The following is a 14,576-nucleotide window of genomic DNA, read 5'->3' on the forward strand; positions in this document are numbered from 1 at the left end:
CGAGGCAGAAAGTCACATGTCTGTATTTGAGTGCGTGTGCACATATCCTTCATGGCTTTCTCTCTTCTCAATAAAAAAGGGCATCTCTGAAACAAGCTTGAATGAGAAACTCGATGATCCCATCACAAATCTGACTTCAGGAGATCGCGCGCTCAATTTGCAGGTTAACCTTGCTTACCCTAATATGATGCTTATCGTAATATGCTGCTTTCAGCCAACAATGGGTTACTACATTTCTCGGTCTTCCGACAGAGAGGCTATAGACCTGTAATCACTCGTTCAAGTCTCCATCGCTATTCTTCTCAATCTATCGGTGTCGTTGCAATCGTACAAGAAGAGGGAACACCTCATAATGTTGCAGAAGATTTGCAAACCCGATGCCCCAGCCGTCAACGTAAAGCTGAAGGAACGATCAATGTCGGCAAATTGCAGTTTCTGACCCTCTCTTTGACTGAAAGACTGCTACCTATCCATAAGTGATACCGCTGAGTAGAGGCATGATAGCTTACTCAAATGGCTTTGCCATGGTGACGAACGAACCACTCTCCTCATAGGTCTGTTTTTGTTTTGAACGACAAAACTTTGATGTGTCTAAAAGTCGAGCGGCGCTTGGCTCTAGCCGCTGAATGTATATACAAGTCCTGACCATCTCGCCCTGAGTGCGCCCTTGCGGATACTTGTTTGTGTGTACGAGTACACTGCAGTTGGTGGACATTACCACTGCGTAGAGTCGGTAGAAGGCTTCCACCAAACATGTTCCCAATGCCACCATGATGGCAACCGTCGGTGGGCCAAAGGCTGATGACGCTAAAAAGTCGAGCGCGTTGCTATAAGAATGTGCAAATAGTGCGAGTCACACAGGGCTGAGGAAAACTCAAACAAGCCTCCTTAACCCCTTCCAGCGTTCCTCTCTTGCTTGCAACGCTCCACGCGTTGGTCAACGAGGGACTTTGAGTCTTCAACGCCAGCTTCACCCCTCAACGGCAGTACAAAGAACACCCATCTCACATACCACACAAGCCACACACACAACGCACGCACCATGGGCATCATCCGCAAGGCCAGCCTCGGGGTAACACTCGGCACGGCGGCAGCACTAGGCTACGTCCGCCTGTCGACCAGCATCATTGCGCCAATTCCTCTCAGTGACGCGCTGTACAGCTCCAACACGTTCAAAAAGTACAATCTGCATCGAAACCCCGCCACCAACGACATCTGCGTCAAGACGATCCCCCTGAACCGCATTCGCCCGGAACTGCTGCAGAAGGAGGGCGACTTGGCCCTCGAGTTTTGCCGCGCCGTCTGGAAAGGCTGGGGTGAGTCTTGTCCCCTTTGCTTCGTTTCGAATCTTGCGTAGTGGTCAATGCCCCTCAATCTATATTCTCACCTCCACAGGCAGGCTAGATATGACGTGACCTGGCTTCTCTCTTGCTGACAAACTTGAAAGGCTACTCAATCCAGCGACGATACCTTCATCGCAAGTACTTTGGCGCCGACACATCCTCGCAACTGTGGACACCAGAACAGATCGCTGCCTCAAACTTTGAACCCGGTACTATTGTAACGGACCATTTTGAGGTTGTTGAGCGCACGCCGACTGAGATCACGATCCGCTGCGGCGACTCTCCCCGAACTCAGGGTCCTCGGGCTTCCGATGGCCTGTTTGCCATTGGGGCCACTATTGACAAGGACGCTCAAGTGGCGCGACTGACGCTCAAGAGCTGCTTCTTCCCTAGTGATCGCAAGGTCGAAGGTGACAAGGGACCAATGCCCGGCTGGATCGAGAACCTGCACCAGTGGTACTCGCGCATCCTGATGGTCAGCGCAGCCCGTTCATTAATGCGATGATCGCTCGCATGAACAAAATGGTATATGGTGCCCCAAATACTTTGGTCGGGCCAGGGTGGCATCGATATCAGTATTCGTACTCAGTAGACACTCTGTAGTAACCTCCAGGTCGCATCGCTCGATAGAAAGTGTCAATTCAGATATCAGATGCCACGAGTGCTTCCTAAGAGTGCAAGTCGTACAGGGATACAGGTGCACTATCGGGAACCTTCGATTCGTCTCGAGGACAGGGAAATGAGCGCGAATTGAAAGAAGTCACAGGACTCCATCTTACTGCCTGACATAAAGGTATGTCATCAAGAAGGTCGCAGTGCTGGGTGCGCTTACGATTGTTCAATATGCATCTTCCTTCCCAGACGCTAAGCAAGGCTAATCATCATCTAGGCTGCTGAAAGCCGTAGCCTCATGTCATAAACGGACTCTTGAAAGTCGGATCCGAAGTTACTGCTGTAGCGCGGCTCATCTCTCAATCGACGTTACCCGAGGCAGTGAACGTAAAGAGAGCTGACATAACCTCAACAGGAGCAGTTGAAGATGCTCTCCAGGGCCATGATGCACTCGTTTCTACTATGTCCGCCGTAGCAATTGACGACCAATGAAGATTCATCGACGCCGCCGTTACTGCAAAATCTCAACGATTCTTTCCGTCTGAATTCTACGTCAATACTTGAGACCTATAAGTCCCTTACTTTTTTATAAGTATTAACGCATAAGAGAGAAGGCTCTTGGCTAAATTATAAAGAGCAAGGTTAAGGCTCTAATACAATTTGCTTAAAAAGTATTTAGCCTAGCTAAAAAGTTAAAAAATAAGTTAACCTTATTTAATTAGAAAGGGATTATTAGCATAAAGTTATATATAAGAATTTAAATACCTTAACCCTTAATTATAAGGTATTAAGCTAGCTAAGGCTATATAAATATTTATAAAAAGAATAAATACTAAAACTCTTTAATTAATTCTACTAATAGTAAGGGATAGTAATTAAAAACTTTTTAGCTTTTAAAAGGCTTAATTATATTTAGCTGCTTACTTTTTTAATTTTATAAAAATATTATTATAATTATAAATTAAGTTATTAATATAGCTAATAATAAAGTATTAGCTAATATTATCCTAGTTTATAAATATTAAAGGCAGTATTATTAAAACTTTTAAAAAGCTACTATATTATTAGCTATTAAATATATTTTTTAAAAAAAAAAGTAATTATAGTAATAAAAGCTAGCTTACTTAAAAGCAGTTAATACTAAGCTTAATAAAATAAATAAAGTAAATAAAAATAATAAGGCTTTTATTAGTTAATAATTATAATATTATAAAAGCTATATAATAAGCTTTTTTAAGAATTAAAAAAAAGATTTAAAAAACTATTTTATATAAAAAAGGCTATATTTTAAGCCTTTTATAATTAGCTAAGTTATAATATTAATATATTAAAAAGTTATAAGTAATTTATATAATAAAAAGTTATAATATTTTTATAAATATATATATTTAATAAAACTTAAAGAAATATTATATATTACTTTAAAATATATTAATTAATAGTAGCTTAAATTATATAAAAGCTATTAGATTTTATATAGTAGTTATATATAGTATTTATAATATAGCTACTATTAATATATATCTTTTTTAAAATTATAATTAAAGGCATAATTAAGGCTATTAATAATATATATATTTCTGCCTTTATTTTAAAAGTAAATTAGTAATAATTTTATTTAAGAAAAAATAATATTATATAAAATATACTTATAGCTATTACTTTAAATAGCTTATTTTACTATATATTAATAAAAGGTAAAGGATTTTTTTATAATATTACTTTTTTATTATAAGCTATAACTTAAAGCCTAAAAGTATTATAAAAAAAATACTATTTTACTAATACTAGCTTTTATATAAAATAAAGTATTATACTGCCTTATATTAAATTATATTATTATTTTAATAATTAAAAAAATATTAATTAATAGCCTTATAATAATTATAAGCTATTTAATTTATAATATATTTTATTAAGGACTATAATTAAGTATATTTTTAATTATTATAAAAGGAAATAAAAAATTATATATACTAGTGCTTTAAAATATAACTTTATAAACTAATGCCTTTTTATATATATTATTATAAAGCTATATAATTTTATAATATTAAAAGAAAAGACTTTAAGTAAAAGTTATTATAAATATTTTAAAGCCTTATTATAAAAAAAATAGTTAGTTATTATTAAAGTAAGGGAAATAGCTAATTTTATTATATCTTAATTTATACTTTATAAGTTAAAGAAATATATAGTTAAGGAATATTAACTAAGTTATTAATAATATTTTAATAATAATAATAAAAATTGCTTTTTTAATAATAAGGGTTAAAGCTAGGGCTTTAAGAATTATAAAAAAAATAATAATAATAATAGTAGCTTAAAATTAAACTTTATTAATAATAATAAAAGTAATAATAATAAATTTAATAATAAATTTAATAATAAATTTAATAATAAAAATAATAAAAATAATAAAAATAAAAAAAAAGAAGATATTAAAAAATAAGGCTAAAAATAAATATAAATATAGCTTTAATAAAGTAAATTAATACTAGGCAGTAGTTAAAATAATAATAGCCTTTTAAATAGTATTTCTTTTTTATTATAAAGCTATTTATAATTATTATAAAATAAAGCTAAATTTTAGCCTAAGTTTATTATTAGCTATACCTTTTTAGCCTTATTTAATAATAATAAATTTTATATTAATAAGTTTATTAAATCTTTATATATTTAATAAACTAGCTTAATTAAATATTTTATACTTTTATTATTAATAAAGTTAAAATAATCTTTTATAATAATTTTAAATACTTTAATATTAATAAATAATAGCTTATATATAATAATATATATTACCTTAGCTGCCTTAATATTATATAAATTAATTAATATTATTATAAGCTTATAAATAGCTTTTATTAATAATAACTTTTTTTAAGTTAGTAACTTTTTTTTTTTTTACTTTTTTATACTTATTATAACCTTAAGTGCTATAAATAATAATTTAGGTATTAGTAATACTATTTATAATATTAAAAATATCCTTAATTATAATAAAGTTAAATGCCTATATAATAAAGATATTAATTATAATATTAAGGCTATAAGCTATAATATTAATAGCTATATTATTAAAATAATTTTATTTTTATTTTTATCTCTTTTTATAATCTTTATTATTACTATTTTTTTTACTAATACTAATACTTTTAATAATATATTTATTAACTTATTTACTAATACTTTTTAATTTTTAGCTATATTTTTAAGTATATTCTTAACTTTTTTTATAAAGTTATTACTAACTCTTATACCTTTTAAATAGTAATTTCCCTTAATAAAAGTAAACCCTTTAATATTACCTACTTCTTAAATATTTTATTTTACTAGTTAGTCCTTAATAGTCTTAATAGCTACTAGGAGATTAATAGCCTAATAAAAGTTTTTAAACTATAACTTTATAACTAAATAATTTAAACTTATAATTTAGTAATAATATAATATAAAATATATATAAAGAATAAATAAAAATATATTACTAAGTATTAATATTAATATTATTATTAATAAAAAGCCTACTTTATATAACTTTTTTACTAAAGTAAAAGTATTATAATACTATTAATTATTAATTTATAAGGCTTATATTAAAAGCGCTAGTCTTAAAGTTATATATTATTTTTTAAAGCTTTATTAAATACTTACTAAAACTTCTTTAAATAGTTATATTTATTTTTAAGTATTTAAATAGTTTAATTATAGCTAAAATACTAGTCTTTTATAAGTTTAATTATTTTTTTAAAGCCTTATTAAAAGTATATTACTTTTATTAACTTTATAAAGGTATTACTAATAGCCTTATATAATAATAAAAAAAATAATATTTAGTTATTAGCTTTATTAACTTATAATACTTATAATATAGGTTTTAATATTTTAATAAGTTTATAATTTATTATAACTTAAAATAAAAGTAAAATTATATAGCTTTAAAAATATTTTAAAAATTAAGCTATTAAATAATATTAAATTTAGCTTAATTAAAGTTTAAAAGTAGTAAGATATTTTTATTTAATTATAGTCTAGTAGTTTAATAAGAATTTCTAAGGCTAGAAAGAAGGTATAAGAAAAACACTTTACTTAGTGCTAATTATAAAAGTTATACTTTTTAGCTAGCTAAATACTTTTTAAGCGAATTATATTAGAGCCTAAGTTAACTGGCTACCCGAATGCAGTTACGCAGAAATAATACTAATTCACTTAGGCTGGCTTAACAGTTAGTTTAATTTTTGATTAAGTAGGTTGTGACAGCTGTTTAAGCAGTGTTAGTTGGCATGTGCAGTGGGCTACTCAGAAGCAAGGTGAAAAACAAGACTGCAACAATCATTCACTCTGGGAACAAAACATACGCAGCAAAAAACGTCTCCTTTCATCGGCGAGACTGTCGCTGCCATACTGAAGAAGCCAGAGCAGACTGCGAAAAAATCCCTCTCTGTGTTCTCCTCTGTGATTATCTGATTCATGGTTTGAGATCACTCATGTGAGGCTGCGACTTGATCAAGGCAGCAAATAAGAGCGTGGCAGAGGTCGCTCATTCCCCTAATCTAGTATGCATTCCCGGCGAATAAGTCAAGGAATCCGGTGGATAAGAGTGAAAATGACGGTGGCCCTCTGGAAGTCAAAGCTGAGTCTACGCAAGAGCATCCAGTGGAAACTCAATGACTTTCAATAGTCCAACACTTTACTAGTATAGCGACATATCATATCTGACTGATAATTGTCAGATTGTTCACTAGTCATACATGGACATAATGACCCCATCAATGGAGCATTGCAGACATAGCAGCTAAAGTTACCCTCACTACCTCGAATTTCGTCGATTAAGCCTCGATTGGCGGCTGTGTTTGTTTCATAAGCAAAGCGTTCATCTCAATTTACGATCCAGTGGCGAGGAATATCTGAAGGTCGACCTACCAATAAGGAGCCAATGTCATTGAATGGCCTCAGGAGTAGCCCCTTGTCTCTGTCAATCTGCTCGTGAACAGTAGTAGTGACTACCTGAGTTCCGGATGCGATTGCCTGCCTGTCGGATGAAGCAATGGGCGAAAGCATTTGCAAATTCTCGGCAACTTCTTGAGCGTACTCCTCGAGGTTTCCCATTATTTCTTGTTGATTCTGTGCCGACTGTTAGTCGATATTTTCATTACTGTACTGAACGGCGGAACCACCAACATCTTTGACCGTAGATTTGACACCATTCTGTGCATCTTTCATGAAACTATTGAGATCTCTCAATTTCTTGTCCATGACATTCTGCTGACTGTTGGAGGCATTGGCCTCGACGCTGAGCTGTTCACACAACTCGAGGCCTGGAAAGATGTATTCTTTGGACACCGATGTATACATCAAGCCAATGCCACGAAACATGCCAAGGTAAGCACGTATCATCATTGTGAATGTAAAGATTGTCTATGCAAGTAAAAAGAGGTCAATATACGAGGGGAGGATGCCGACATCTCACGATGAAGAGCATACCTGGCGGCGAAGATCTGTAAATGTGAAGCCCGCAATCGATGGCCCATCGCTCGTTGCGGTTTCCACGTAGTCAATGAACCTAACGATCTGGTTTTCCATTGCATGATCGATCATTTGACCAATCGCAAGGAAGAATCGAGCCAATTTTGTAATCTCCGCCTTGAGCTTGGAGAGCGTGGAGATGCATTTGATGAGGATATTTTTGATCGTTGTCTGATTCATCCATCATTAGAAAAGGCGCGCTGATCGAATACAGAGAGGTATAGCGAAGGCTCACAAAGGATATCTTGTTCGATTGGAGTACTGCAAGCTCCTCCATGATACCAGAGAGAGCTACTTGAACATCAACAAGACTGTCTGACGCTTTCTGGTAGTTGGATTGGGCAGCGGTGAACCCAGCTAGAGTGAGCTCCAGATTCGACTTGGCACTTTCGACGTAGTTGGCGACCAAAGAGTCAGATCTGCCATGGCTGGATACAGGCTGCCCGGCATTTACCAGAGGAGTCTGCAAAAGTCAGCGGCCGTAAGATAGAATGACTGCTGTTCAATAGGGAGACCTGTGTCATGCACCTGACAAAGATAAGTCAAACACACTGACCTGTCCAGAGGCGCCCCCAGGCACAGCTTGAAGGATACCGTTCAGCTCCAGCAGTGCCTCACGTGCTTCGTTGACCAGCCGATTCCACCTAACAACCTTTTCCGAAGATTTGTCTGGAGGGTTTGTCCCAAGTTCATTCAACTGCGCTGCAGTATCGGATACTTCATCCATAACCTGACAACCGTGAGCACGTAAATCCAAAATGGAAGAGTTATGCTGCTTTCTGTTACCTCGATTGTGGTGTCCAATACTTGATTGAGCTTTTTGCTGGGTGGTCGCTCAGACGCTTGTAGCGAGCCCTTTGCTTTCTCAAAGAGAGATTTAATGAAACGGAAGCCGTCTTCGCTTCCGGGTTTCACTATGCTATCCCAATCAACCCCGCCATCCTTGCCGCTTAGCAATGCTCCCAAGGATCGCACGCTGGAGAGCACCATTGGGACATAAGTGAATGCCGGATCGTCCACGTCAGGAATCTGAAGCCGGTTGCTGGGCTCTGTCTTGTTGGTGGCTTCAACATTTCTTCCTCCAGAGGCTGCCGAGGAAAATATGTTGATCGCCTGCAAAACGGAGCCAGTGTTGCCCATTGAAGAAAGCATTCCTGCTCCCATTGTAGACGAAAGCGTATTTGCGACTGATGATACAAACTGCATCCCAATCACCTCCCACCTATGCAGTTCAAGGTCAGGTAAACGCCAACTGAAGGGGATGAGTTTCGTGTCAAAAGAGAACACTCACCCAGACGGAAACTTATCAGCAGCATCTTTGAATGCATCTTCCGCGGTATCGAGGGCTTTTCCCATTCTCTCAACTGCCGCCTTGGCCATATCTCGCGCTTCAGTAACTCCAGAGAGCCGGCTCTTTTTAGCCTCCAGCTCAATCTCGTTGTGAAGGATCATGTTTTCAGTGTTTGTCTCCTCCTGAACACTTGCTTGGTGCAATTCTAGGACGTAGGCTTGCCACAAGTTGAAACTTTCTTCGACCTCAGTAATTGATTCTTGGCATCTGGTTGCCCCCTTTCTCAGAGACTGCATGTGGAATTTCAGGTCCTTGGCAGCATTCCGGTCCCCGAGGGTGCTTATAATGTCTTTAATCTGATTCGGCAGTTAGCGTCTCAGGTAGGAACTAGGTAGAAGGCACGGTCCTATACGCACAATATTGAACATATTCGTGGAAACAAGGGCAATGTTTCCCAGGTTGACCTCAGCCTGGGTGAAGGCGATTCGACCCATATCGGAACACTCAATTAGGTTTGCATTGAGGGACCTCCAGCTATAATGTCATATCTTAGCACGGTCTTGACCCGTTCGGAACCAACGTGGTTATAGGACCTTAAATGCTTGAAGCCCCCTTCAGGCGGAGACAGCGTTATAGAGGTCGCGCCGGGAACCGTTGATGCGACATAGCACGCACCCATAAGACTGATGGCCATCGGGGCGGCTGAGAGGAATTCGCTCCAGTTCATGGAGTACAGGAGAGAGCTCTGGATATCGAGGATGAATCTCGAGGACGCATCCGTACGCGTTGCTTCTTGTCGCCTCTGCTCATCAACGATGGCGGCTTGCTTTTCAAGCTCATCATGTCCGAGTGCGAGAGCCATGATGCTTACCTTTCCTGCAGTACCTCATCGCGCTTAAAGAAGTCGAACAACACATCAAATAGGTGAACGTATTCTATATATTTATAGGTGAATAGCCCAGAGAGCAGTGTGACATTCTCACAGAACAAACTTATTTCAGCTCAGGTGACGCGTTCCCAAATGAGGCAAGCATGACGATCAAAGGTCGCTTGAAGTTCAGCTGAAGCACGGTATGACAGCTTACCAACCGAGCTGGAGTCCAATAGTGGTCGATTGGCTCATCCTAGTCGCCTCTTGGCTTTGAGAAGTGACAGAGTTTGCATTCCAAAAGAGTCAAGGCCATCGACAATCACATTGACGTTTCAATTCAATTGTCATTAGAAACTGAATGCGCTGCGCCATCATACGCCGGGCTGAGTGTGTCACGATCGCGATTGGGTGATGAAGATGTCAATCGACATGGCGATGCAATTCGATGAGATTTAGACTTTTGTGCCTGCTGAAACACTGGAATGCATGGTTCAGCTGCGGCTGGAAAGTGTAGGGGAGAGTCGAACATCAAGCCTACCACTAACGAGCAACTTGCTCTGGATAAGTAAGGCTCTTCGACACAGAAAAACAGAAATGCAAAACCGTTGGCGTCTTCCTTGGGCAGCTTTATCCACATACACATGATGGACATGAAACCGGGCATAAGAGTTGGAAAACATGCCGGGGGCATACAACGCTTCCAAGAGCGAGCTTTAGGACCCCTTGATTGGATATCCAGAATGAACTTCTCAAGCAGCAACGACAAGCTGACTTTCGTTATGAGGCCGACTTGGATGCTGATCCTGGAATCCTACGAGCGAGAGGCCCAAGGGATTGCTGTTCAAGTCGTCGAATTCTCAGCCAGACTCGCCGCACAGATAAAGGATTCAGCGGCCACATCTCTAACGAGCCTCAGAACAGCATTTGGCAAGGTGCATGAGCTATGCAGCGAGCTTCACGGAGACTTTGATGACCGAGGCGGAGACACCGAAGTCGTCACCCGCATTGAGTCAATCTTGAGTGAAGGGGTTAATGCCTTTGCAGCAGCAGAAACTCTCGCCGAGGACTCCTTCATTCAAGTTTCCCAACTGAGCCAAGAGGTACCCATGTTCGTTTTCTAAATGAAAATGTTACTATTTCAGCAAGAGCATAAGAAGCCTAATTTGACCAACCTTATGCCAGATTCGAGAGACGACGGACATAAAGATTCAGAACCTCCAAAGCGCAGTCACAGAGTTCGAAACCATTGCAATGCCTGAGGCATTGGAACAAGCCAGGGCAGAACTTAAACACACAGAAGATGACATTGAAGTGATGACGCGGGGAGTTGTAGCCGTCGCGGAAGCTGCCGCTAAGCTGAGGAGAATGAAAAGAAAGCTAGAAAATACGATTGTGAGTGCAGGGAGTCGTCTCTCGGTGATCATTGTCATTTCTGTGGACTAACGTGCAGAACCCAGCCCAAATGGGCCGATCCGACGGGGATAGCTAGGCAAATATCTGGTATTAAGGACAAAATCAAGGACTGCGAACGGGAGGAGTCCAACCTTAATGCCAGCATTGCCAGTCAAACTGCGGTTCTCGAGGGCTACAAGGAGCAGCTCGTCGCGCTGGAAAAGGCGTACCATGACCGCGAGCTGGGCCAAACCAGGATCCCGGAGCTGCAGGAGAGAATTGCTGCAACAAGCGGCGCTTGCGAGAAGACTTATGCCGACACAGTCACCACGAAGCAGCAGGCCGGGCTGTGCTACAAGAAGTTACTTGAGTGCAGCGTTCAGGCTCAGAATGATGCCGGCCTCAAGAAACGGCAGTTGGTGGATTACATTCTGAGCCTGTTCGACATGGGATTATTCCACCCTGCAGTGATAGAGCCGGTTCGAGTGGCTCTTCTGGAGTTGGAGAGGGACGATGGGCCCAAGGCGTTGTTGAAGACTGAATTTGCGGATCGGATCAAGGAGATATGGAAAAAGGTTGATTTCATGATACTTGGCCATGATCCATGATTAATGCTGAGTTAAATGTTCACGGGGTCATTGATGATGATGGAGCAACGCGGTTACCGAGCTATCTGGCTGTCAAGAGGAGCTTTAGCATCACAGTCATGTATAAGCATCGGATCAAGGATGGCGGTTTTCTAGTTGCCAACACATAGCATCCATGCTGATCGCATTCGCTTTTTGACTCTATATTTCTATCTCTTGGTATGTATGTCCATAATCTAATCGTTCCTTACTCTCTGATCCCAGAGAACACGAGACTCTCGGCCTCGATGATGAACTCCAATCTCCAAGGCGGGGCAGCGGAACCCTTCCCCCACTCTTAAACCACTCTAGAAGGAGACAAGATGAGTTGAACATTTAGACTTTTGCAACGGCTTTTCAACTTTGTCCCATCTTTTCATCGAGACTCTTGCATCAATCAGCTCACTGGAAGACGGAGGATATATCCCTGCACCGCTCTAATTGCCCATCATGCCGTCGACCATGGGAGTTGCCATAATCGGAGGCGGCCTGTTCGTCAAGGCATCACATCTGGCAAGTTCTATCGACTATTGCCAATATGACAACATGATAAAACCCTAGCTAATGCTTTGCGCAGCCCGCGGTTCTCAAATGCGACCTCTTTCATCTCGCTGCCATCTACTCAAGGTCTCTCAAGTCAGCAGAGGAAACCGCCAGCCTTATTCCCGACTCCGTTCCTAAGCCGAATCTCTACTCTGAAGACTCAGGCGCCGGCAAGTCGTACCAAGACCTCCTTGCACGAGACGACATCACCGCCGTCATCATTGCCCTCCCCATTCTCAGTCAACCTTCTTTCATTGAAGCGGCTCTTTCTGCTGGCAAACACGTCCTCTCCGAGAAGCCCATCGCCAAGGATGTTGCTACAGCACGAAATCTCATCGCCACCGCTCAGCGCATTGGCTCAGAGACCAAAGCCACTTTTGCAGTCGCCGAGAACATCCGGTTCTACCCCAGCTTCGCCTATGCCGCCAGCGAGGCCGCAAAGTTTGGCAGAGTAAACAACTTCACCGTCCGCGTCCTGTGGCGCATCGAGCCCGACAACAAATGGTACAACACCGCTTGGCGCAAGACGCCCGACTATCAAGGAGGCTTTCTGCTCGACGGCGGCGTCCACTGGGCTGCGGCCACGAGGCTGCTATTAACGGGCGACGAGAACACGCCGGACGCAGTGCAGGCATTTACCGCACTGACGTGCGAACACTTGCCGCCCATTGACACTGTCAACGCCATCATCAAGACCAAGTCCGGGACGGCGGGCGTGTTTCAGAACTCGGCTGGGTCTCTGCTCCAGGCATTCGAGTGGAACTTCTCGTACGAGAAAGGCGCCATTAAGGTGGCTGGCGAGACAGTCACGGTGCAACCGGCTGGGGGGGAGGAACAGGTCAAGCAGTTTGATAGGACGAATGGCGTGAGCGAGGAGGTGGCCGCCTGGGCGCAGAGCCTCGTCGACGGCAAGATCAACCCACTGCAGACGCCCGAGCAGGCCCTCGCCGACCTCGAGTTTATGGAGAAGATGTTCAGAAGTGGCGACGAGAATGGATCAGCGCAGAAGTACGAGCTTCTATAGGACAAGAGACAACAGCGCTAACAACGACGCATATGAGCACAAACTGAAGCCATTCAACGAGGCATCCAATCGCTGACTCCATACAGAGAAGAGTGAAAACATACGAGAACCATCTGCACAACCAACAGCTCAAAGCTTGCTTGCCTCCTTTGGTGGGACGACAGGTCCCAAGTGAATTTTACCCAATGCTTCCCGTAGTTGGGTATTTATGCCGTTTTTGGGGGGTCTCCCCGTGGCCCTCTCAACAAACACATGCACAAAGCCTCCCACAGCCTTGACCTCGTCACAGCCCTTTTCGAACAGGGCCACTTCGTAGGTTACGCTCGAGTTCCCGAGCTTGATTACGCGCACGCCGACCTCCGCCACGGCCGGGTAGGCAATGGAAGCCAAGAAGTCCGTGTGGGAGTGCACTGCCAGGCCGTACTGAGGTGATGTAGGGGGGTGAATGCCACACTTTTCGACCAGATAGCTGTTCACGGCCGAGTCGAATCTAGCATGCAGCAGATCCAGCGCGTCAACTAGTCAGCTATAGTCTCCAGAAGCCAAAGGTATGCAGTGTCGACCGAGTCAGGAAGCAGGAAACAGAGTTGGGTGACCAGGACTGAAGTTTCCCAGGTGGCTCAACGCGTATATGCGGGTGAGTCTTACAAGAAGTTATATACTGAGTTGTTCATGTGATCGTACATGTCGTTGTCGTTCCTGTAGCGGCAAAATACATCAACATGGGACACAGCCTCTCAAACACAGTGGAACATCTCAGCGCTGAATAATCTCTCTGGCCTGCTCTGCTGTCGAGCTTGTGTCTTGCCAACGCCTGGCTCAGAGGTGGGTTCGTCATACGGGTATGCAGCAGGGACTGAGAGACAGTCAACCCGACTGGCTGGGACGGGACGCGTGGACCACGGTGCGAGGAGAGGTGTGACGAAGATGAAGCAATGCAATCGGACTCACCATCTGGTTCTATACTCCAGCAGGTATGGATAGTCCCGGCGACAGCGGGTCTTGAGGTCGGCGAGGCCCATGCTTCAGGTTCGACGTGGACGGGGAAACAAGGAGCAGTGCAGAGGATACGTGGCGTGCCAGACACCTGTGCTGGTCAATGGCGATTGAGACACTCGGAGGAATGGCAATGGACACGCTGAGGATGAATGAGATGTAAAGGATACCATCACCTCTCAGAGCGACATGGATTGAACAGGTCCGCAAGTTAATGTCGTGCTCGGTGAGACTGGAGCGAGGTCACTTCGGCAGAAGCCGAGCCTCGGTACACTTGACGTTCCCTTCAGGGTAGGCAAGCAACCAAAAAGCGGCGAAGAGATGTGAAGATGTGATAACCTAAGCATCCAGA

General features: G+C 41.5%; 5 protein-coding genes across 5 annotated transcripts; 3 read left to right on the forward strand and 2 right to left on the reverse strand.

The window, feature by feature from the left end:
- Nucleotides 1-1,035: 1,035 nt before the first annotated feature.
- On the forward strand, nucleotides 1,036-1,848 carry TRIREDRAFT_124083 (uncharacterized protein; the record flags this gene model as incomplete). The annotated part of the gene is made up of 2 exons (XM_006969464.1): nucleotides 1,036-1,316; nucleotides 1,448-1,848. Exons 1-2 carry the CDS (start codon nucleotides 1,043-1,045, stop codon nucleotides 1,846-1,848), a joined length of 675 nt encoding a protein of 224 aa, XP_006969526.1. The 5' UTR covers nucleotides 1,036-1,042.
- Nucleotides 1,849-5,439: 3,591 nt separating this feature from the next.
- TRIREDRAFT_112146 (uncharacterized protein) lies at nucleotides 5,440-9,634 on the reverse strand (the record flags this gene model as incomplete). Its single annotated transcript, XM_006969487.1, has 14 exons — nucleotides 5,440-5,442; nucleotides 5,494-5,500; nucleotides 5,610-5,617; nucleotides 5,729-5,737; nucleotides 6,314-6,418; nucleotides 6,879-7,079; nucleotides 7,137-7,373; nucleotides 7,440-7,652; nucleotides 7,717-7,944; nucleotides 8,038-8,211; nucleotides 8,268-8,703; nucleotides 8,773-9,128; nucleotides 9,189-9,306; nucleotides 9,366-9,634. The coding sequence occupies 14 exons, from the start codon at nucleotides 9,632-9,634 to the stop codon at nucleotides 5,440-5,442; spliced, it is 2,364 nt and encodes a 787-aa protein (XP_006969549.1).
- Nucleotides 9,635-10,383: 749 nt separating this feature from the next.
- On the forward strand, nucleotides 10,384-11,643 carry TRIREDRAFT_112147 (uncharacterized protein; the record flags this gene model as incomplete). The annotated part of the gene is made up of 3 exons (XM_006969465.1): nucleotides 10,384-10,743; nucleotides 10,826-11,035; nucleotides 11,101-11,643. The coding sequence occupies 3 exons, from the start codon at nucleotides 10,384-10,386 to the stop codon at nucleotides 11,641-11,643; spliced, it is 1,113 nt and encodes a 370-aa protein (XP_006969527.1).
- Nucleotides 11,644-12,123: 480 nt separating this feature from the next.
- Nucleotides 12,124-13,228, forward strand: TRIREDRAFT_5894 (uncharacterized protein; the record flags this gene model as incomplete). Its single annotated transcript, XM_006969438.1, has 2 exons — nucleotides 12,124-12,156; nucleotides 12,239-13,228. The coding sequence occupies 2 exons, from the start codon at nucleotides 12,124-12,126 to the stop codon at nucleotides 13,226-13,228; spliced, it is 1,023 nt and encodes a 340-aa protein (XP_006969500.1).
- A 129-nt stretch (nucleotides 13,229-13,357) lies between these two features.
- TRIREDRAFT_70175 (uncharacterized protein) lies at nucleotides 13,358-14,250 on the reverse strand (the record flags this gene model as incomplete). The annotated part of the gene is made up of 3 exons (XM_006969488.1): nucleotides 13,358-13,718; nucleotides 13,877-13,927; nucleotides 14,180-14,250. The coding sequence occupies 3 exons, from the start codon at nucleotides 14,248-14,250 to the stop codon at nucleotides 13,358-13,360; spliced, it is 483 nt and encodes a 160-aa protein (XP_006969550.1).
- Between the last annotated feature and the right edge of the window lie 326 nt (nucleotides 14,251-14,576).

The sequence above is a fragment of the Trichoderma reesei genome (genome assembly GCF_000167675.1).
Source record: "Trichoderma reesei QM6a unplaced genomic scaffold TRIREscaffold_33, whole genome shotgun sequence".
Taxonomy (NCBI): Eukaryota; Fungi; Ascomycota; class Sordariomycetes; order Hypocreales; family Hypocreaceae; genus Trichoderma; species Trichoderma reesei.